The sequence below is a fragment of the Anarhichas minor genome, unplaced genomic scaffold (genome assembly GCF_050575085.1).
Source record: "Anarhichas minor isolate MPS153535 unplaced genomic scaffold, ASM5057508v1 ptg000030l, whole genome shotgun sequence".
NCBI classification, from domain to species: Eukaryota; Metazoa; Chordata; class Actinopteri; order Perciformes; family Anarhichadidae; genus Anarhichas; species Anarhichas minor.
In genome coordinates, this window is record NW_027466476.1 from 6710066 (window position 1) to 6732763 (window position 22698).

At 44.1% G+C, this 22698-nt stretch overlaps 2 protein-coding genes across 2 annotated transcripts in view; one reads left to right on the top strand and one right to left on the bottom strand.

Annotated features, from left to right (window-relative positions):
• The window catches only part of LOC142964212 (breakpoint cluster region protein), a 28668-nt gene extending 19923 nt beyond the window's left edge, over positions 1 to 8745 (bottom strand). The window contains exon 1 of the mRNA XM_076104430.1: positions 7069 to 8745. Coding sequence (XP_075960545.1) covers positions 7069 to 8404 — 1336 coding nt within the window. The 5' untranslated portion in view covers positions 8405 to 8745. The remainder of the gene's footprint in view (positions 1 to 7068) is intronic.
• Positions 8746 to 9952: 1207 nt separating this feature from the next.
• Positions 9953 to 22096, top strand: ift81 (intraflagellar transport 81 homolog). Its single transcript, XM_076104795.1, has 18 exons — positions 9953 to 10388; positions 10499 to 10602; positions 10687 to 10867; positions 10972 to 11061; positions 11241 to 11306; positions 11624 to 11734; positions 12344 to 12428; positions 12881 to 13044; positions 13127 to 13222; positions 14027 to 14173; positions 17104 to 17253; positions 18202 to 18330; positions 19430 to 19519; positions 20135 to 20221; positions 20369 to 20440; positions 20666 to 20751; positions 21006 to 21051; positions 21309 to 22096. The coding sequence occupies exons 1-18, from the start codon at positions 10245 to 10247 to the stop codon at positions 21489 to 21491; spliced, it is 2031 nt and encodes a 676-aa protein (XP_075960910.1). The 5' UTR covers positions 9953 to 10244; the 3' UTR covers positions 21492 to 22096.
• The last annotated feature ends 602 nt before the right edge of the window (positions 22097 to 22698 follow it).

Genomic DNA, 22698 nt, shown 5'->3' on the forward strand with positions numbered 1-22698 from the left:
TGAGATGTTGTTAAAAGCTTAGCACCACTTTATGGCTCCAGAAAATAGATTCTCCTGCAGACTGTGCGGTCACTGGGGAAACAGAGGTGGCATGGGGAGCAAATAGAGGGAAACTGGCTAAAGGGTGATGGCTCTTCAGACACTGGACATAGTGAGCCCCGGCCTGTGGCTCTCGTAGTTTTCCTCACTTCATGACTAGTGGAACAATCTGTATAGATGTATCTGTGTTGCACTTCACCGTGAATCTTTGGTGACATTCAGGTCTCCAGATTACAAAGCGTCTACATGAATCCCAACACTGCTGATAATGTCGCTGATCTACACAGTAGCACTCAAATCCTGTCATCATCACGTGATTTGTTTTATTTTTTCAATATCTGAGCAATTATGTTGAAAAGGAATTCCATAAACTTCTGAACTTCCATAAAGACTTTAAAGGGACAGATTAAAACAATAAATCAAAATCAGAATTGATGTAGCAGAGGCTAAGATATATATTGGGTCAAGCTCCTGGGCCTGACATTACCCATAATGCTGTTTGTAGATCAGCTTTCCTGTTAACAGAAGAGCCTAAAGCTACGGTATGTTAGCGGCTCTGTGAGGCTGTACTTTGGCACATCTGTGCTCTGGGCTAATTGCTAATGTTAGCGTGGTAACATGCCGAGAGCATGGCAAAACATTTGTAGTCTTCAATCCAAATCCGCGATAACTCACATGATGTCACTTGAGTCATTTGCTAAGACCTGACAAAGCTCCTCCAGAGCCCCAGAAGACATTAAACACGGGCTGTGTAGAACTCCCTGCGAGTGGTAAATTGACTTTGACTTGTATAAATGGCAGAACGTTCCTCTAACCTTTGGGGCATCTGTTGCGGCAAATGCAGCCACTGGCTGTGCGCTTTGGCAAACTATAAAAAAATGTGAGCCGACACATCATCATCACATCCTGGGCCGTCTGAAGTGTCTGCTGCATCGGGAGGCCCTTTAAACCGCAGGGCTGGTGGAGGCACCGAGGCCCACCAGCACTCGTCTCTGATCTGTTGTAGGGCAGCCTACAATTAGTGCCAGTCATTGAGCAGTGTAGGTCAGAACTGGGCCGCCGAGAGCAGCACACCTACTAATCAGCGTGAGTTGAAATAGCTCAGGGTGGTCAGACTACTGCTTGTAATGTGCTGCATAACAGAGAGAATCAAAAGCCCCAATAATTGTTCCAGTCTGTGGAAATACACATAGACAATGGAGCACATTGGCTGTAAGAAGATTAGCTTCATTGACACAGAGGGGAATAACTTCATCACTTGTTACAGTAGAACATTTTTATTGTTGGGGAATTAGTCTGATCTTACTTGTTTAATAAAAACCTATAAATTACCCTGGAGTCTGGCCAGTCACATAGCCTTAGGTTTGCTTTTTACCGTGAACAACTGCTGACATTGCTTATTATAAGCAGATGATGAACACACTTAAGAGATTCAATCAGACACATGAAATGAAAAAAGCACGGTGACCTCCAGGTATGATCAAATATTCATTTGCATGTCTGACTATAATTAAATATTAGTGAACAGACCTCACCTGATGTGCTTTGGCTCAGTCATAATCTGCCTAGCAACACATGTTTGCACATGTTTGCATTTAACTAGTTGGTTAACGGTCTGTGGGTTCAGTATTGAATGAATCAAATCATCAGAGATTTGCTTTGTTTTGCTAAATTACAAAACCTACACGGCTTTGAAAATATTTGTAAAATGTCTTCTGTGGTTCTGGGAGAGATAACAGAGCTCTGCAGGAATGAGTCCTAAAACCCGCCAATAAAACCGTGTTGTCGTCCGTTTATAGCCTTCCGTTAGCTTTTTACTCATGGTGATTGCATTCATGCTTAAAAGTGGTGTTCATTTGTGAAGATTATCTTGAACAAACTGTGTAAGTCTCATAAACGTTTGCCACAGAGCTTACTTTCTGCAATAATCCAAAATCCTATGGAATCCAATCCAATGGAAAAATCCAATTGGCTTTTTGTCGAGGAAACTAGCGTGATGCTATGAATTTATAACAGTAACTGCGTGTTACAAATGTTTGAGTTTAAAAAAGTGATTTTGTCAGGCACGCTGATGATGTCATAGTGATGTCATTAGGGTTATCTCGGCCTGGGTTTAAAACCACAATTTTACAACGTAAAAAAAGCTTGCGTGGAGTTTGAAAAACGTGCAAGTTTGCCACGCAGAGACGGTCTAATTAAGAGACACTACCAAGCTGCATTATGGGAAATGTAGGGTTTTTGGAGCTTGACCCATACTGGGCACTAAAAGTCAGCATATCTTGGCGAAGGCTGCTTCAATTTTGACCATTCTTGTTTTAATCTAATCTAGTTTACTTTAAGAAAGTGCAATAATAATTCACTGGACTGCCACTTTAAACGGTTGAATACAAGCAAATATTAGTGCTCAAAGTTAGTTCACAAGCATTTACTTTCCTCATCCACTCACACTGCCCCGGCTCACTTTGCGAGAAAACATTCAGTCTAAAACTAACGCAGTGACACGACAAGCTCCACGGGTCAGGCTGTGGTGAGAGAGGTGAACTCATACAACACTTAACATTTCATTAACCGTTTCCCCCCCACACCCCACTAGCAGCTGAGACATTCCATAAACACTTGGCCTGCCAGCCAGCAGCACAGAGGGCCCTTTGAGTGGGACCAGGGAGGGGAGCTGAGACTGCAGGACCAGGGGTCTGAGGCGGAGCACGAGGGAGGATCACCGAGCCGGGGGAGGCCCGCAGGCTCATAAACATGCCAAAGATTCTTCTTTTATTAAGTTTTTTTGGAAACGTGAATGTGAACAGAGGAGCTAATTGGACAATCGGGTGTGATCGGGGCTTGCATAGTTTCTAAACAAGTGTTTTTGTTCTGTTTTCTGATGGGGAGGAACAAAAAGACTATTCATGACATTTACTGCGAGAGCAGCTGGCGATGCCTGGGCTGGTGTACTCATGGTCTGCCAGCTTTTGACCACTTTACTCAGTACACTGCACAGAAGAACAGGTGTCTTACACACACACACACACACACACATAGGCAAAGTTGGCTGCCCCCGAGTGCTGCCAGCACTTTCTCTTGTGGGCCTACATTTACTCCAGGAAAGGGAGAGGCTGAATTCTTTAGCTTCCTTGACCACCAAACCTCAGATGTTGATAATCCAGGTACAATGATAGGCCTGTCTGGGCTTCCTTGAGGAACCTCAAATATTCATGAGTCTGCAATTAACCGGGAGTGTAGACCAGCCTCGGTGTGACTCCTGCTGAGGCAGCAAGTCGTGCCGATCTCTGGACTGAGGCCAAGCCATTCAGACAGCCGTCATCACCTTTTCAGACAGACCTTTCTATTTACAAAAACCGTGCCAAATCCTCATGAATGCATCCCAAAAGACAGAGTTCTGATTTGTTTTCACAGAGATATTATGACTGAAACTAAGATAATGAATGGTGAGATTTATTATTTCCCATTTGGCCGACCTCTTCCTCTACGCCTCTCGCTGTAATACATTAACCATGAGACGGTCGACACACTCAAGACCTTTCCAGAAAGCTGTGGCCACAGGCATGTCAGTGTCATGATGATAATTAATTATGGCAAAATAGACCCATCAGAGAGTTGGCCTCCTTAGGCCCACAGCTAATCAGCAGCTCTATTCACAGTAGGCTTGACAATTGGCCTAGATAACCAGAAACCAGGAGACAACACTTATTCTTCTATTCATAGAAAAAGGGTCCCCTGAGACGTGTCAATTTTAGACTGACCATTTCACACCGCCATGCAGCTGAGTATCTGCGGGACTACGGGTTTGTTTGTGTCAGTTAGTAGGTGTTTCTAATGGTAAATCAGTCATTTTTTCCCAGGCGGAGACAGGCTGACACCATGCCAGACACTAAAAACACTCACACAACAGCGGCAGGGACCACGTCAACTCTTGATCTGCTGCCAGCGCTCACATGTTCCACGACAGGGTGCAGAACATAAACACACACACACACACACCGAATCTTACCGGCTAGAAAGCCTTGCTTTAGGTACAACCACTGACTGGATTGTTTGGTTTACGCAGCTTTAATAGTTACACAACACTCAGCGAACTGGAGCACAAAGCGTCTTTGCAACACTGAGATTAAGTTGGCTTTACTCGGCTCATTTAATAGATTTGAGTGAATGCCACAACGCTTTATGATAAATTAAAAAAAAGAAAAAAAAAGAAATTCCAACTGCTCCCTGAAAGTCACGAACCACAACAAAGAGCAGTTTATTGCAAAAACTCACCTCAAAGCGGCTCCCATGCCCGAGGCCTAATCCAGCAACGTGCACAGCAATGTTATTACAACATCAGAAAATAAATCCACACTTCTGGTAATCCACATGAGGCAGCTGTGTCGTTATATCAGCAACAAGTCTCCTCGGGACAAAAGCTGGACCTCGGGCTCTGCAGGACGGTGCCTTTAAACAGAGGGAGTCAGACAGGACGGGGTGCAGAACGAGGGGAACTCCAACAGATCTTACACTTAACAGGTTTACTGGACGCACCACTGGGAAAACAGCTGTGTAACGAGCATGAAACTTTAATCTTCATCGTAGAATCGGTAGTAGGACTAAAAAATACATTCATAACTCTTAAAAAGCTGCAATGTGTAACATGTAGACACGTACTGCAAACAAATAGGAGGATGCATTTCACCTCAACTACTGGGTGCTACTGAGTTATAAAAAAAAAAAAAAATCAACTACTGACTAACAGCAGGACAAGATTATGCAAAATGCAACCAAACTGCTGAAACTCTATAGCCGATTGGCCAATAATTTACGTTAGCCGTCTTTATGTTCACTGTGCCGCTAACCGTGGGGCTGTGCAGTGCGTGTACACTGCGATAGCTTGTTTGTTGGATTAAATCCAAAGTGCCAGAAACCAGAAAACAAGGTAAAAGTGGTGTTGCAAGACAGGACGGGTCGGGGCAAGCTGGTTAGCGTACTCATTTCAGTAGACATCTCTGCAACACAACACAGAGATAGATAGCATTGACATAACGTCAACACTGTAACTCCTTCACATTCTGTTGATAATGTTGTAAACTAATATTCTGGCCAGATCTTTACACATTGCACCCATAATCACATCTCACGGTCTTCACGGCAAAAGAGTTGAAAGCTTTGGAAAAAAGCTAGTAAGAGGACCTTGAGTTCGGACACTAGAGATTTATCAGAAAGCACTACAACCTGGGGACATAGAGCTAGTGGGCATTCACCAGACAGAGAGGGTGTCACAAAGATATGATATTGATTGCATTGTGGTTAATGTAGGATCCAGCGTTTTTGAACTAAAGTCAGACTATTTTTGCTAATTGCTATATCAATTTTAACATTTTATCCGTCTATCTCAAGTCCAACAACTTCATAAGAGAGCAGCACTGACTCATTGGAGTGCAGTTTTAATATCATGGAAGTGAAAACAGGTTTTCCTTCTCATAAATGTATTAATTCTTTGGAGGAATATAAACTTTCTGTGCGTCTGCTCTTAATTATGTTTCTGCAAATTAAATAAGAAAAAAAAGGAGCTACGAGTGTGAAAACATACTGACGTCATGTCACCAGCACCAGCGCGACAAACGGCCCAGAGGAATGGATTTGGACATTCCGGCCATCCCAGCGGCGTGCTAGCTCACACTTCATGCTGATTATATCACAACTATCTGCTTGTTCGTCACATGCTTTGTGTCTAAGAGCTTTGGAGACTGGATCACCTTATATAACAACGCACTATTCTGCTCATCTGTTTAATCTGACCCACAGTGGATAACACTTTTTTTGGGGGGGGGGGGGGGGGGGGGGGTTGGAGTAGAGGCAAACAATTTTCCAGCTCCAATCCTAAAACGCTCTCTGCATCCCAATCCCTCTTTGGCCTCAACCAGCAACAATGTCCTCGTGTCCCCCTGTGTCGTTCACTTTGACAAACGTTCCTGCAGAGGAACACTACACCACCGCCTCTCCTTCTGTCCTTGGCATTACCAAGTAGCCCAGACCACTCTCCTTATCCCACTTAACATTGTTGTATTGTCAACATGTCAATACTCGTGCTCAATGAGTGATTCTCCTATTGTGTTCACACATAACAGCAGGAAACACTGATGGCAGGCGTTCTGATTGGAAGCCGCATGACACACTTTAAGCCCCTCGATCCTCTTCTTTTTTTTATTAAGTGAGTTGTCAGGGATTTTTTTTTTTTTTTCCTACCAGTCGCCTCCTGTAACAAAGAGCCTCCCCAAATCTATCACGCTAGACGAACCCCTTTAAGTTAATTACTCGGCACCAAGGACAACAACACTGATGTGCGCTGACACAAAAACATTCAGGGAGGACGGGGCCGAGCGACCGGGAGGCCTGGGGGCAGCCAGAGCATCTCTTGTGAGAGTGCTGCAGCACTCAGCGGGCAAAGAGCAGAAGGGGGCAACACACACAAAAAGAGAGGACAGGCCTGCTTACAAAGGGTAATGAAAACACTGACAGAGCTGCAAAACCACTGGGTTGCTGTTGAGGATCAGTGTATGTGAAGTCCATTTTGTCAATCCCAACCCCTTCATGGCAGGTTGACTTGGATAATACAAAATACAATTCTCACTAACAGGACGAGAATATGAATTTAAACACACAGGACCTCTATTTATTTTGTAGGCCACTTCAATCATAATAGCTCAGTTCATCTCAAGTAAACCTGCTGATACCACAGAAAATGGCAAAAACACAACAAGAAAGAAGTTGTTTTTTTAAATAAAGTGCATAATAATCCTGGCTGCAGAAAACATTTTAGGATGGATTGAGTGTGTGAGGCTAAAATATTAGGTGCATTTTACACATCAGTGACTTATTCTGGATCAATGCCAGTCTTTCAGACCGTGATTAGAGGGCCTTTAATGTGCTTTATAGTACTTTATCATCTCTACCCATTAGAAGACTTTTATGCTTTTAATCCTGAAAAATGAAAGGCTCGAAGGAATCATCTGTGTTGTGCAGTGTGTCTTGCAGACCTACCCAGATCTCCTTGAACACTGTTGTCGTGAGAGGTCCTGCTGGACGTGGTGGACTCCCCATCACTGGGCCAGACCTGGCCCGTTTTACGGACCTCTACGACGGAGGCCTCGGACACCGTCCCCTGCTGCTGCTTCAGGCGTTTCTGAGACAGGGGCGTGGGCGGGCTGCTGCTGTCAAAGGAGTGCTGGGAGGGCGAGTGGCTTTTCTCCCTGTACATCTGATAGGTGGTGGGGCTGGGAGACACGTGGCTGGACTGGCCCGAGGAGAAGTCCTCTTCGCTGGACGTTAGGTTCTCGTTGGAGCTGCAGTCCGGTGTGTAGCCTCCTCCTACGTCGTCAAAGCTGCCGGGAGAGTAGGAGCGCCTCGGCCAGGTGAGGTGCGCGTCCTCCTCGACGCTGTGGTCCCTAATGTGGATGACCCGGGTGTCCCCGTCAACCATCATTCCCCCGACATACACGCTGGTGTAGGGCTGGCATTCTGCTGACTCAGACTTCCCCCCAGTGGAGCGGATCACACCGTCTTTCAGGAAATGAGGGCTGACCTCGGCGTCCTCATACGACCCGTTGTGGCTGCAGTTCCCCTCGGTGGACCTGCCTCTCTGAAGATCTTTGCCGATGTCCCCCGTGGCGGCCGACAGGTTCACCGGGACGGAGTGCAGGGACCTCTTGCGCTCCATCTGCATGGCCTGACTGCCCAGGGTGCTGATCTTCTCCGAAACCTCCCTGTCGTTGACTTTCACCAGCCCTCGCTCTGTGTGGTACTCCATGTTCGCGTAGAAAGGTTTCTCCTGTCCGCCCACGACTGACAACCCTCGGCCGTCTCCAGCCGAGTGAGAGTTGGCCCTCCTGATGCGCTCAAAGTTGGACCTCAGGGCGGCCACAGAGCCCGTGCCCAGTGGGAAATCTGGGATCTCTGAGTCCTGGTGCACTGGTGACACCCCACCCTTCTGTTTGGCTGGGGACGCACCATCCATCTCTCCTTCTGGATGTGGTTTACACCTGGTTGTCTTGCCAGGCCCTCTCTGCTGCTGCTGCTCCACTGGTGCCTCTTCTGTGTGGGGCCTCTGGCTGTCTGGGTCTCCATCATTCATGTGGGGCGTGCTTTTAAACCCCCATCGCTGCCCGTCGTAAGACTTCCTCTCTTTTGCAAGCAGAGTCTGCAGGTAGATCATCCTAAAGCGCTCCTTGTTCACTTCCTTCTCCAAGTGCCGGATAGAAGTCTTGCATTTGTCGAGCTCCTGTTCAATGTTCCCCAGTGAGTTCAGCTCCATGCAAGGGGGGTCGGACTCGGGGAACTGGGCTCTCCATGCTGCTACAAACCCCACCGGTTCAACCATTGTTATGAACTCTTACATTAACTATTCAATCCACTAACAACACAATCACACACGTTCCTAAAGCCTGAACTGGACTGGACTGTTTACAACTCAAAGCTTCCATGGTGCTATAGTAGGCTACAGAAAGGGACAGTGTTCTCCAGATGAAGGAAGGATCCACTTTACAGGGAAGAAAACCTGTTTAGTCTTTACTCACAAACACAAGGAGAAAACTCTTCAGAGGCGAGATCACCGGTCCAATCCCTTTGCTCCGTTTGACATAGTCCAAGAAATGTGAGTTTATCCTTTTATTCTTGACTTGATCCCTTCTTGTGCTCGTCTATTCTCTGGAGATCCTCTGTCTTCCTCTGTTTGGTGTCAGACTGACTCGCAGCTCTCTGGTGCTGTGGCTCTTCTCAGCAGCAGAAAGAGGAGGGGCTACATGGATGAGATTTAGGCTTAGGCTCCACTCCAAATACATAAAAAACAACAATGATTAGTCAAAATGCTGCTTCTGGTCAAAAAAAACAACTGTGTTTCCAGGTAAAGCTGATTACGACAAGAGGAAATCCACCAGAACACATATGTGCACGAGGAAACGCGCAGTGACAGTTATACGACGTAAGGTCTAAAAAGAAAGGAGATTTAATTTAAAGACACTTTAAAGGCAGAAAACGTCCCACGGCGTGATGCACATGAGGGTTTAGTGCAGGACGTCGTTGTCTTCAGGTTGTTACAGTTCAGGTGGATGAAGAAAAAAAGAGGTCACGACTGTCCAAACTCTCCGTTGTAACGTTAGCTCAAATGCAGGCTTGAATTTGTTTTACCCACAATACGAACACAGCTTAATGTTGTCCAACCTGAGCTTTAGCCGTCTCTCTCCGACACAGCGCACTTGTCGTTAAGCTCTGAAAACTCTGATTGATCCAACCAAAGTTCATTGTGTGGCCACATGAAGTCGTGCCTTGTGGAAATGTCGCCACCTGACGGTTTAAAAGTTCATATGAATACGACGTGATGCTTATCCTCAATAACTTATGAAGTGGTCACTAACTGTAACATTTCACGGTTCTTTTGTGCGCAGTTAAATGCAACATTTTGAGATTTACTATCTAGACTTGTTAATGTTGCGGTTTATATTGTATTAGGCTGTTTGTATCCTACCATTGTTGTTGTTAAATTGCTTCAAAGGTGAAAAGAAGATCGTCACATCGAATTCAAGACATTTTCTGCGTTTAGCCCTCATCAAACAAGCTGCAGGTACATTTTAATGTATTTCATTTTAGCCGGAAGGTTTATTGAAATGTTCAGTTCAAGGAAAACAACCTTTACAATTTAATACTTTATCAGATTAAATATCAAGATGTCCGAATGCTATCTGACTGTTTAATAATAATATATAAAACAAATTCCCGCCATGCGTCAGAATTTTTCATCAACTTTTGTATTCTTCTCTCAGCGAAAAGCCATTTGCGCACATGTAGCGCAACAGTGACTCTCTTCATCACTCTGGCAAAGCTACTTCCAGTTAGCAACCAATCCGCGACGCCTTCTTGGTTTCCATGGGGCTGGTGACAACAACCGCTGCCTCTCTGTCCGCTAAACTAGCAAACTGACGAATTAAAAAGTCGAACTAACATATCTATCGTAAACTTGACTTTTATCATTTGTAATTAGTTGTGTGCCATTGTCACCAGCAGGTCGGGTGGATGTATTTGTAACAGTTTCTTTGCAGGTTGGATCCGCTTGTTAGTCGACGCCTGAGAGCTAACTACTAAGCTAGTTAGCTAAACGTTAGCTTCGGCTAAACCAGAAAAATAAGCGTTAATTCGTTCATTTGCTGCGTTTCGTATCGTTCAATATGAGTGAACAGCTGAAATTCATCGTTGAACAGCTTAACAAGGATCCGTTCAAGAAGAGCTTTAACCTTATCACGTTTGACTCCCTCGAACCGATGCAGCTGCTGCAAATATTAAATGATGTTCTGGCTGAAATAGACCCAAAGGTGGGACACTGACGTTTGTGTCAGTGCAAACAGTGCACACATGTTGTTTGATAATGAGCCTACATTAATCTGACCTCGGTAATGCTATTTGCCCCTACTCTTGTCTTTAGCAAGCTCTGGATATCCGTGAAGAAATGCCTGAACAAACCATAAAAAGAATGTGTGCTCTGCTGGGGATGCTGAAATACAAACCTCCTGGCAACCTCTCTGATGTGTAAGTAATAACATCCAATGAGACTATAAATAGCCACATTTATGTCTAGTCCTAGCAATATTTTCATCATATTCTCTCATGCAGGAGCATCTTCAGACAAGGCTTGGTGGCTGGCAGAAAGCCCGTGGTCCACCCCATCCTCCACTGGCTGCTACAGAGGCTCCCCGAACTGAAGAAGAGGGCCTACTTGGCTCGCTTTCTAGTCAAATTGGAGGTGCCCGCAGACTTTCTGCAGGACGATGTCATCAACGACACCTCTCACCAGGTTGACACTTGGTTACCCACGCACGTGTCGTTTCCTAGTTTTTGGAAATCGCTAATAACCTAAAATGCAAAAGAGGCTATGCGTTAATTATTGTGTGTTCACAGTATGAAGAGCTGGTGGAAGGTTTTAAGACGTATCACAAGGAGTGTGAGCTGCTGAGGACTTCTGGCTTCTCCACAGCAGAAATCAGAAGGGTGAAAAACAATCAATGACTCTTTACAAGCACTGTTTGTCAAAATGTATAATAACACATGTTGAAACTAATTAGTTTTTCAGTTTTAACTTTGTGAATGATATAATAATCCACTTTCTGAAGCTTAGTTGATATAATGCACTTAATCAAAGGATCCCTTTTTTCTCTCTCCAATAACAGGACATTAGTGCGATGGAGGATGAGAAAGACCAGCTCATCAAACGTGTGGAGAGGCTGAAGAAGAGGGTAAGGCAGCCTGTTCAGAGGGGCCCCTTCGCTCCTCAAATGCTTGGAGGGCTTTAGGATTCACTGTGGAATGAAAACATGACCCCGATCATATATTATCAGCTTCTCTAATAGACCTGACAGGTCGCTGACAGGCTGCAAGGCTGTCTTAACAAGGCTGTGAAGTAACGAGGTGTTGATTTAACGGGTCTTACTTGTCGACCTTTGCCAAAAAGGTGAAACGTGACTCCGTTAGACGTGCTTGGATTTTTCTGCAGACCATGTGACACAGCCTGCGATCGCAGAGCATCATGCTAACTAACTTGTGGATCCACTAGGTGGAGTCGGTGTCCAACCATCAACGGATGCTGGAGCAGGCCAGACAGCTGCGAGTGGAGAATGAGAGAGAGGAGTCACTGACTCACCAGAAGCAGGAACAGAAGAACCAAGTAAATGCTTGTGACGTTGATTTTATCATTACATTTGCTCACCGTGGAATAATATACTGAGACATTGTAGACCAGTTATATGCTGTCTGCTTTGCTTTGGAAGACGGAAAAGAAAGATATTAGGGCTATGTAAGGGCTCAATATTAGAAATAATCTGTTGCAAAGTCGCAGCCCTATTTGATCAACGACAGATACGCTTCAAATGACAATATAAAGTTGATTTCAAATACTTTTGCTGAGACATTTTGTATATAGGTGAAATGACCAGTCTATTAATCCATTAGTCAACTTGAGGATCACTGAAGTCATTTTATAAGCCAAATTTCAAAAATGTTCTTAGTCTTTTATGATTGTAAATTGTATAATTTTGGGTCAAAACAAGTAATTTGAAAATGTAACATGGGACTCTGGGGACAATTGCTGTGCATTTTTCACTATTATCTGACATTTTGAAGACAAAACAACTCACATATTCATCAAGAAAATCATCATCACGAATGAAAGTAGTAGTCAGTTGCAGCCCTTATGTTAAACAAGCTAATTATCAATGCTTACTGAACGTTAAGGCTCCCACGTCACCTGTATTAGTAATCGTTTTGGTGTGTTCAGCTGTTCCAGGCAGAGCAGAGACTGCAGAGGTCGCATCAGCAGTTGAAGGATTTGCGACAGGCAGCAGCAGATGCCAATCCAGAAAGTGAGTACCCATGTCCTGCTGTTGCCTCTGCAGGACACAGCTGGAGGGGCAGTCACCGCAGAGCATTCAGGAGGTCTCTCAGCTAATAGGTTCTCATCTATTGAGACCCTCTAATTATGCTGATCTTTGAAGCGCTATCACGGAGCTTATCTAATACTGAAATTGTCTCCTTTTGTTCTCCTCCGCTATTGGGCCCTTCAGCCAGAGGAGAGATTTACACATTAACAGTTTCTAAAAGGACATGTCGTTTAACTATTAAATTCTGAAAGGCAGTTTCAATGTCGGTACATTTTACATATTAGTGGTGTGTGCTTGCTTAGATGCTTAGATGGTTTGCGTGTGTCAAAGATATTCAGCTTTTCTTACTGAGTAATTTGAGCTGCACAAAGCCTGACAGGATTACAAAGACAATGAGCTCAAAGTGCTTAATTAAAACGCTCCGTCTCTTTCAGGCTTAATGAAGAGGCTTGAAGAGGAGATCAAGATCAACTCCTACATGGTCTCTGAGAAACTCCCCAAAGAGCTGGAGGGCACGAGGCGTACGGTGCAGTACCTGCAGAAAATAGCGTCGGAGCCCGCCATGGGCCAGGCCGATCTCCAGGAGCTGGAGGACAAGGTCGGGACCAGGATGTGGTGTTAAGTCTCTATACTTCCATACACTGCAACATATAATGTATCTGCAACTGTCACGTTCACAGATTAAAGAAGTCGATTCTCAGATCAACCAGCTGATTGAGAAGAGGATGATGAGAAGTAACCCCATGGATGACAAACTGACCCTTTACAGACAACAGGTGTTGGATTTCTTTTATGTCTTTCATCTCATGCACACACGTGCACAAAATAAACAAAATGGGGACCCACTTGTACAAGAACAGCTCCATAGCGCAGCTAGAGGTCAACAAATCCAAAGGGACACTTTAAGGATGAGGTGCCTTTCAAAGGTTAACCTTCGAGAAAATCAGTGCATTGGTGTATTGGATTGTTTATTTATTTGCGAACAAGGCAGGGATAGCAGTGCTCGTGTTTTGTAGAGAGCCTAGATAACAGCTTCAGTTCCCTGTTGAAAAGGGCTGTCTGACGACACGGTGAAGTGGTTAAAATATTCCAAACATAGCATCCACTTAAACTGATATGGATTTCTTTTAGGCGGCTAGAATACGTTTTGCTGCCCGTACTCCTGCATGTCTCTCCAAACCGGTAGTGCGCCGATACGTCATCTACTGTAGTAATACACTGACTGTGGATAAGTACTTCATACAACCCCACTTTAAAAATAAATCTGAATTGTCCCTTTTAATATGAGCACAGAGAAACTTTCCTCATTCAACAGATGAATGTGAAAATAGCCTCCTAGTGTCAAACGCTGCACAGAAACACTCACACATGCAAGCGATGTGACAATTGGCAAAACACATTTTTGAGCATAAGGGGCCGTTAAGGTTTCGTTCTTTTTTTCTTGCTGGTTCATATTTCTTGCCCATGTCTTGCCCTGATAATCTCCCCATTGCTCAGTTGCATTCACTCCCCAACAGGTTCACCGTCAGCCACTCTTTGGTTGTCATCTTTGAATATCTAATAAACGGTGACTCTTGCAGGTCTCCATCATCATTCGAAGGAAGGAATCAAAGGCGGAGGAGCTTCAGGAGGCGAGGGAGGAGCTGGCCGTGGCAGAAAGGGAGCTGAAGCAGAGGAGCAGCCAGGCACAAGCCTCAGAAGGTGGAGAGGTCATCCGGGGTGACGAGGTACAGCAGTCACTAAATATCTTCTTCCACCTCCCAATGTCTCCAAAGCTATGTTGATCTTATTAAGCTGGACGGACAACAGCCAAGAAAGGAAACATTTTTCTGCACGATTCTCTTCTTTTTGTTCGTGGTAACATCGCCTAGAAACTCACAGCTTTATCTAAGTGAGCACTAGTAGATTTGCAAACCGCAGAAAACACAAGAGGCTATTTCTGTTCTTATCTAAACACAGACTCACTGTCTAATGTTACTTATCCCTTTTCCTTACTCTCCCCCACATTCCTATACAGAGCCATGAATAGAGCACAACAGAGAATATCCAGAACAAGGAACTGTACTGTACAAACTGCCTGAAAGATGGCCTTTTCCCCCAATCTCGAGTGTCATCAGTCTCCTAATTTAGGTCAGCTGGACACACTAAGCAGACTTTGGGGAATAAAACCTTTTGTCTTTATTTATATAGCATGACGAGGAGGAAGTACTCTTCCTACTTTCAGAGACACGGCATAGCTGTCATGTTGACGAATGGAACTTAACTATTGACAGGGAGAAAGAAAAAACGTAACATTGTCGCACTTAAGTGAGAAAATCCTCGAGCAGTCCCTTCTTCTTTGGCCCATGCGTACACTGAGCTTATAGGTAGAGTCCATTACAAACAGTTCTGTAGTAGCAGAGGGACGCTGATAGACGGGGCTTGTGCTGTGACCACATGCACCGCGTGAATGAGTGTTTATAGCCCGATGTTTGACGCACATTGATGCCCATGAGTTGAGAGCTGGGATCTTTGCCGAGGCAAAGAAAGTGGAAACTGTAAACAATTACAATGCTAAATGTAGCATTTTAGCATCAGTGCGTCATTGCCACAATACTTGTAAGATTTACATTAGATACACACATGAAAGTTGACCTCTGCATTTAACCCATCCTACGCGTTTTTACGAGCAGTGGGCTGCCGTAAAGCGCCCGGGGAGGCTTGAAGTTCTGTGTCTCGCTTAAGAACACTTCGACATGCAGAGAGGAGGAGCCGGGGAATCGAACCGGCAACCTTGTGGACAACCCGCTCTAAAAACTGAGTTACAGCCGCCCCACTTAGATAATTACTTAAGTAAACACACATAAGGTGGACAACCTTTTCAGGCCTCCATACCGCTGGTATAAGACAGAAGCTCACATGTGTTTCAGCCACTGTCGATGCTCTGAATAAATTATGACAATATATTACAATTAATGGGAGACTGACATACATTTTAAGTCTGACTGAAATGATGAGAGGGAGCTGCTTGCAGAGACAAAGAGGGCCCTTGAGACTATACATGAAGGAAGTTAATGGAAGATAATTTGTCAAACACAGCTTATCAGACTCCTCGGTAGTTTCATCAGCCACAGTGGAGATGATCACGTTATCGGAGGTATTTTCCATTCTGCTGGTTATGTGTCATCACATGCCGCCCACCAACTGCAGGGTCTCTCTGAGAGGGATGACTACATCTGCTCGTCATTGGTTGGCCGGTAACATGAAACCACTTTATTAGCCAGCCTCATCGCGCTGGTTAAATGTAGCCTTACTGCAGGCAAGAAACCTCCATGCTTGCTTTTTTCTCGAAGTACTGTTAGGATGTGGCTAACATTTTTATCTTTTGAAAGGATGCTCTGCTACTGTACAGCACACGTAGTTATTTGGAGTATCTGCTGCACCGTTCGGGTTCCTGTTGACTTGTCTGCAGCTGTGTGTGTGTTGGTGTGAGTGTGCAGTAAGTGGTGGTGTTATGACTGCGCTGTCGGCCAGTTTACCAGCAGTTGTGTTTTGGGGACACACTGTCGGGAACGCTATGCAGTATTATTCTGCTGTGCTAATTCCTCTCTCAGCCATGTCTGCCCTTGATGTCCCGAAATACACAAAGAATAAATGTACACACACACACACACACACACACACACACACACACACACACACGCACAGATACACGGATCCCCAAAGGACATAAAGCACATTCTGTGATTTCTGGGGCTGTTCTCCCGTGTCCATGTTCATTTATAGCTGCTTTTCATTGTGGAGGCGTTTGATTGTCTCCTGACAGACATTCAGGGTGACTGAACATCCACTAAAAGCAGCCATTCTGCCAGATGAAGCTGTTTGCTGTACATAGCTGGCTGTGAATCTGAAAGGATCGAGTGACTGTTTCAGGTCATGGCATGGCCCCCGGTCACTGCTGTTCTCTAATCCCTTCCCTCCCCTGGCTCAACCCTTTGTCTTCTCCGGTGGCCATTCATAGCATCTCAGCTGTGCCGGACACCATGTCGTCAAATATAAACTGTGTTTATGCCTCTTTCTTTGCATTTCACAACGAAAAAATGAATGAATCTTGCTGGTAGTAGGCACAGGGACATTGGTTTTACTAAAATCAGCATTAACCATTCAAATACATGCCTATTTATATATTACAGCCGCTATAATCTATATTTTATAATAACAACTAATCAAATGACTAAATGTTTGGGAAAGGGGTCACTGGTACTGACAGACACACAGACTTCAGTTTCCCCTCAACTCACAGTTTAACGTCTTTCAGCCTGTTTTGATTTTGAGCCTGCAAATGCTCTGTTATGGTTCAGAGTGACTGCTCGTAGTTTACAGATGCTGCAGGCAGCTGTATACACACAAAAAAGCCCTAAAAACTCACTACCTGCCCAGCATCAAATGTCAGGAGGGCAACGTTAGTGGCTAGCTGGTGAACCGAGCGGAGTAGTTAGTTTTGCTCTGAGAAAACACAGCCCATATATTCAGTTAATGCCGGTTTAAAGACATAAATATCAGTGTAGCAAACACACCAGACAATTTCATTTGAAAGCAGTTAGTGGTTTAGTATTCACTTTCCTAAATCTAATATCTAGTGATTTGATGTTGAATTCTGTTTCTTTGTCCTTCAAAGATGAAACGTTTGGTGGTGAAATTGCGCAGCAAGGGAACAGTGTACAAGAAGCAACGTCAGGAAATTGCTGAGCTGAAAGCTGAATATGGAGTCCTGCAACGAACGGAGGAGATTCTCAAGCAGAGACACGAGACCGTCCAACAGAAACTGGTAACTCTTAAACTAACTCCTATGTTTAACTTTCATGTTAGCGTAACGTAAAGGAAGGAACGGATCCACTTGTCTCCTTTTTATATTAAGTCTTGTACAAGCTGTAAGCAAAAATCCGTTAAATTCACATATAACCATTGATGAATAGGAAGGTAGATGAATAGGTATTTTTTTTCTTTTATGAAATCATTGGCAGTTGACATTCGAATGCCACATTGACCTACCATCATTTCTTATCCAATGAGCAGCTTCAGTCAAATGCAATTAGTTGCCCCAGAGCACTTGGGTAGTGGTCATAAAAGGTAGCGCGAGTAATCGTCGCCCTGCACTCGTGCTGCCATATTCCAAATGTGTCGCTTTCACTTGATCACCTCATTCACGCAGTTTGCTCCACCAGAGGAGATGTTCCTGGAAAAGGCTTCACGCCTCCCCTCACGTCCCAGCACCTGACTCGTTGACAGACGGTCTGACGCAGGCTGAGCTGCTATTTCTGATGGCTGCATCTGCTGCTCCTCCTTTTGTCTGCACCCCCACACACAGGATTTGTTAAAGCAATTAAAGTTTTCCTTCTGATCGCGTGTCTAGCTGCCGGTGTGTCTGCCCCTCTCTCTTTGTGTGGGATTTTACAGCTCTAGTTCTTCATGCATTTAATGCCAAAGAGGGAGTCAAATGATGGCTGTGATGAGTGGGTTGCTCTGTTACTGCAACTGAGATATGTTGTCACAAAAATCTTTTTCCATTTTCAAAGAGTTTTCAACAAAGTTGTATCTTGTTGTGCACTCAAATTGTAGAGTCGTTGGTGGCACACTTACTGATGGTTCATGTTGCTGGAGACATTTGGCGTGACTCATGATGGATTCACGATGAGTCCATGTAACCGTTTGATTTCACTGCTGAGTTTGTTCGTACACTTGAGTTGTCTCGTGTGTCTCTGTTGTGTTTTTCAAGCAAACTGTGGAAGCTGAGAAGGGCATCTCTGGCTACAGTACCACTCAGGAGGAACTGGAGAGGGTGTCGGCCATCAAGAGCGAGCTGGACGAGAAGAAGGGCCGCACACTGGACGACATGTCTGAAATGGTAACTATACCAGGAAGCAATCCATCCTGAGTATGTTGGGAAATGTTTTTCCTAAAAGCCTCTAGTTGCGACATCCCCTCTTGCGGACAAATCATGTTTGTCATTCCTAGAACTCTGTGAAAATGCTTTTTAAGTATTTGGAGCCTGATCTTGGTGTGAGATACAGAGACAATGTAAACTAGGTTATTGCTGAACATGCATGATTGTAACAACAGGATCAAGGATCATTTCACAAGAGTGAATGACATTTTTTTAATTGATAGAATCTGTCTGTTTTCTCCCAATTTAACGGGGTTTTTAATGTGCGCTGCCATCTTGACCAGGACCCCCTCGTAACAGAGATGTAAAATCTCAATAGGATTATCCTGGATAAATATAGGTTGAATAAAAATAAAACAACATATTTTAATAGTGCTGCCCTTCTGACAAAATAAAGACCGTTAGTTATATAATGTGTGTATATTCACATTTTTATGGTCGATAAGCACAAATATTGTGCAGTTCCATTCATAAAGGCTACAGACAAACACAATACAGGGTAAATACATTATCCCAGCATGGCTCACAGCTTCTACCTTATTTATTACGCCGTCATTCTTATGTGTCAAGGCCCAGAGGGAAGCAGTTGCAACTGATTAGGCCAAGCTCCAAGCTGTAGTGAATTTGTTGATCCGCTTGGCAGCTTGTACATTTGCACACATTCATAATGATGGAGTCAAACATCCCGGGCTCCAACCTGAAAGTAGTCCTTTTGCGATGGCGCTGCCACAAAGCTGAAACCTATAATGTTTTAATGACTGTTACTGAATATTGTCATATAACCTTTATTGTGGCTCTAAATGCTCTTTTTTGTTTTTACAATCAGTGTTGATGAGATTTGTCAGGTTGCACCTGTCTGGTGATAATGCTGCGTAACTTAATCACCTCAGCCACTCATTAGTCACATTACCTGCTGTTTTCTCTGCAGACTATAAATGTATTAAAAAGGTAACACATTTCAGCATTAAACACCTCTCAATCTGCTTAGTTTTTATTGTAATACTTATCTTGTTGTGTTCATTGTTTTAATGCGGTGTGTGCTATTGTCTTGCTTTCACAGGTGAAGCAATTAAACTCTATGATAGTGGAGAAGAAGTCGGCTCTAGCACCCATTATAACAGAACTGAGGTCACTGAGGCAGCGGTGTCAGGTGAGCATCGCTCGCATCACAACACCTCTACTTCAAAGAATCCTCACAACCTATCAATTAGTCAACAGAGCCTGTGAGTCAGTATTCTGAAAAAAAACGAGATGCAATAAAACATACAGTGAAAAATACATCTCACAAAGCAAAACCTGTGAAAATAATCTGTTTGGATTCAAAAGCAAACGGTGGGATCTTTACTGTGATTTAACTGTGTCTGTGTGCTATCGTGGACAGGGTCCATTAAGAATAATTTACATAGTCCATAAATAAATTGCACAATGGGAAAGCCCCCCCACATCGCTGAGCTAAAGCGGAGGATTACATTTTCCTACACGTGTTCCCAGAATCCCTCTTCCATCTCACTGGATGAATGTCCGCGAATGAAGAGCTGCAACAGGAAAACATAAATAGACTTTTGTAAGAGCCTGCTGTAAGTTAAACTGCTCAAATGCCAGCTGTGATGTTTTGTTTATGTGAAACGGTGCCGAGAGTGTGACAAGAGGGCTGACAATTGTGCATTCTATGCATTTGTCTCACTTCTTTAAACTGTATGCAAAACCTTTTGTCTCTCACGTTCTGTGTATGAGCGTTTGGAATTTTGGATTCCTATCTTAACAGGAACTAAGCCAGGAATATGAGGACAAGAAGGCGCAGTATGAAAGTTGCACTGCTGGTTTGGAGAGCAACAGGTCTAAATTGGAGCAGGTATGGTTATTATCCCACACTAGATAGAGTATAGCTAACAATTTGAATACATGAATACATGTTTATCCAGTGAGTTCTTTTGCGATATCTTATATCTTTGACAGAGCAACATAGAGTATGCCTTTTGTTCTTGTTTTTAATTCACAGGAGGTGAAAGCATTGATGGGGGAGACGGCACAGGAGGAAAACCGATATCATTATATCAACTCCATGTCAGAGGCGAGTATTTCTAAAAAGATTGTTGCCTAAAGCCACATGGCTGGGTGTCTAACACGTCATTATCAATGTGGTCAAAGTAGACTTGATACTCAAAACTCTGAGCAGTGACTTGCTTACCCACATGGGTGCTGCTGCACGAGTGGATAAAATGTCTCCGCATTTTGAAAGTGACTTGCCTCCAAACACCGACTGTGGTTAAAAACTTTCCATCTCGGCCCTCCACAGATCACTGAGATGCAAATACAGCGGGCGGCTGAAGAGATGAAGGCCTACGTGTCCTCTGATCCACAAGAGAGGAAGAAGGCCATCAGGTGAGCATGCAGAGCCAGGCCAGCCAGCTGCTCGCTGGATGAAATACACTCTTTACCTCCGACAGCTCTTATTACAACATAGACGGTTTGGCTGCTGTCACTTTATTCTCTCACACAGCACAGAGAGTTACCACACTCCTTACCACACCCTGTGATATCAAGATGAGCTGATACACCGCACCTTTTTTTTTTTATAACAACGGGTGGAAGCTACGTGCTCGCATGTGAATGACGTCCTTCTGCTTGTTTTGCAGGGAAGTGTACATGAAGAACATTTCAGAGCAGGAGTTACTTGGCAAGGTGAGAAAAGAACTGACAACGGCAGTGTGTGTGTGTGTGTGTGTGTGTGTGTGTGTGTGTGTGTGTGTGTGTGTGTGTGTGTGTGTGTGTGTGTGTGTGTGTGTGTGTGTGTGTGTGTGTGTGTGTGTGTGTGTGTGTGTGTGTGTGTGTGTGTGTGTGTGTGTGTGTGTGTGTGAACAGTGACCAGTGACCAGGCTCACATTGTACAGACAAGTTTATTTTTACCAATCAGTATTTTTTTTCTCTGTGGATTCCAGAAGCTACGTGAGAAGCAGAAGATGGTGAGGGAGAGCCACAGCGATAACATGGAGCAGATGAAGATGTGGCGTGACCTGGAGCAGCTGATGGAGTGCAAGAGGCAGTGCTTCATACGAGCTCAGAGCCAGGCATCTATTGGTCAGGTGATCCAGGAGGGAGGAGAGGATAGGCTGGTGCTGTGAGGACCCGTCCAGGCGGGAGTCAACTGCAGGTCACCTACAGTACATCGACTACACGGTTCAACTTCATATCCTATTGGACACGATAGCACACGGTCTGTTTCATTCTTCACGCGGTTCATCTTTCCCTACATCAGTCCGCTACACGCAGCCGGTCGAGTGTCCCGTTATCTTGTGTAAGCACCACGCAGCTCATTTGAGAGTCGACAGCTTAAGAACACGTGTATCGGGAGGTGTCGCACGACTCACGTTTTCACCTTCTTTGGCCCCTGAAGACTCCATTTTGCCATATCTTTTGAGAATACCCTTTCAATCAACGTGTCCGAAGATAACAGCGTACAAAGTGGTGCACTCGGGATGTGTCCGCGGTCAACTATATTTGGCATCGACCACCATCACCTTGGACATGGTGTCTTGACCATTTTTGAATTCACGGGGGACCGCCGTTACTTTAAACTGTGCTGATGAAATAATCCTATTATTCTTCTTTTTACATCATAACATAAACCGTTGTTCTATAATAGATTTTTATTTCAAGATAACTTTCTATATTGAAGACATATTAGTTTGGTTGTCTCTGTATTTCTATTAAATGTATATTTATATCACTTTTGACTCATTCATTATAATAAAAACATGCAACATTCCTGATTATGATAAAGACATATTCACATAGTTCAGTTTAAACAGAATGAGTAATACAGTGAATACCTAATACTAATAGATCATTTATTTATAGAAATCAAGTGATTTGATGATGATTAAGAGCATTGTGTTGTTAAGTTATGTTATGTTGCCTTTATATCAGGTTTATAACAAACCAGATGGAGTCTACAAGAAGGAAGCCATTAAATTGTCAAAATAAAGCTTTAATAATGATTACCTCATAAATCAAGTTTAACTACATGTGGGACAGGAGGAATTTGAGTTCCTGTAGAGAAGTTTGATTTCTTTTTAAGTAAAGAACACGGCAAAAACTTCAAAGTCCATACAGACTACGGTTCGAGGGCCTCGTATTGTTCCCGACAAATATCTACATGGATGTTTCAGCCCCCCCCCCCCCCCCCACACACACACACACACAGAAACTTCATCTGCTGTTGACAGCCTGTGTCAGGGGCTCTTGTGCCAAGCGGATCAAGTGTGCATTGTCAAAGGCAGCTTGATGTCCAACTGGGCAGTGCCATGTTATTATTTTTACAGCACCTTG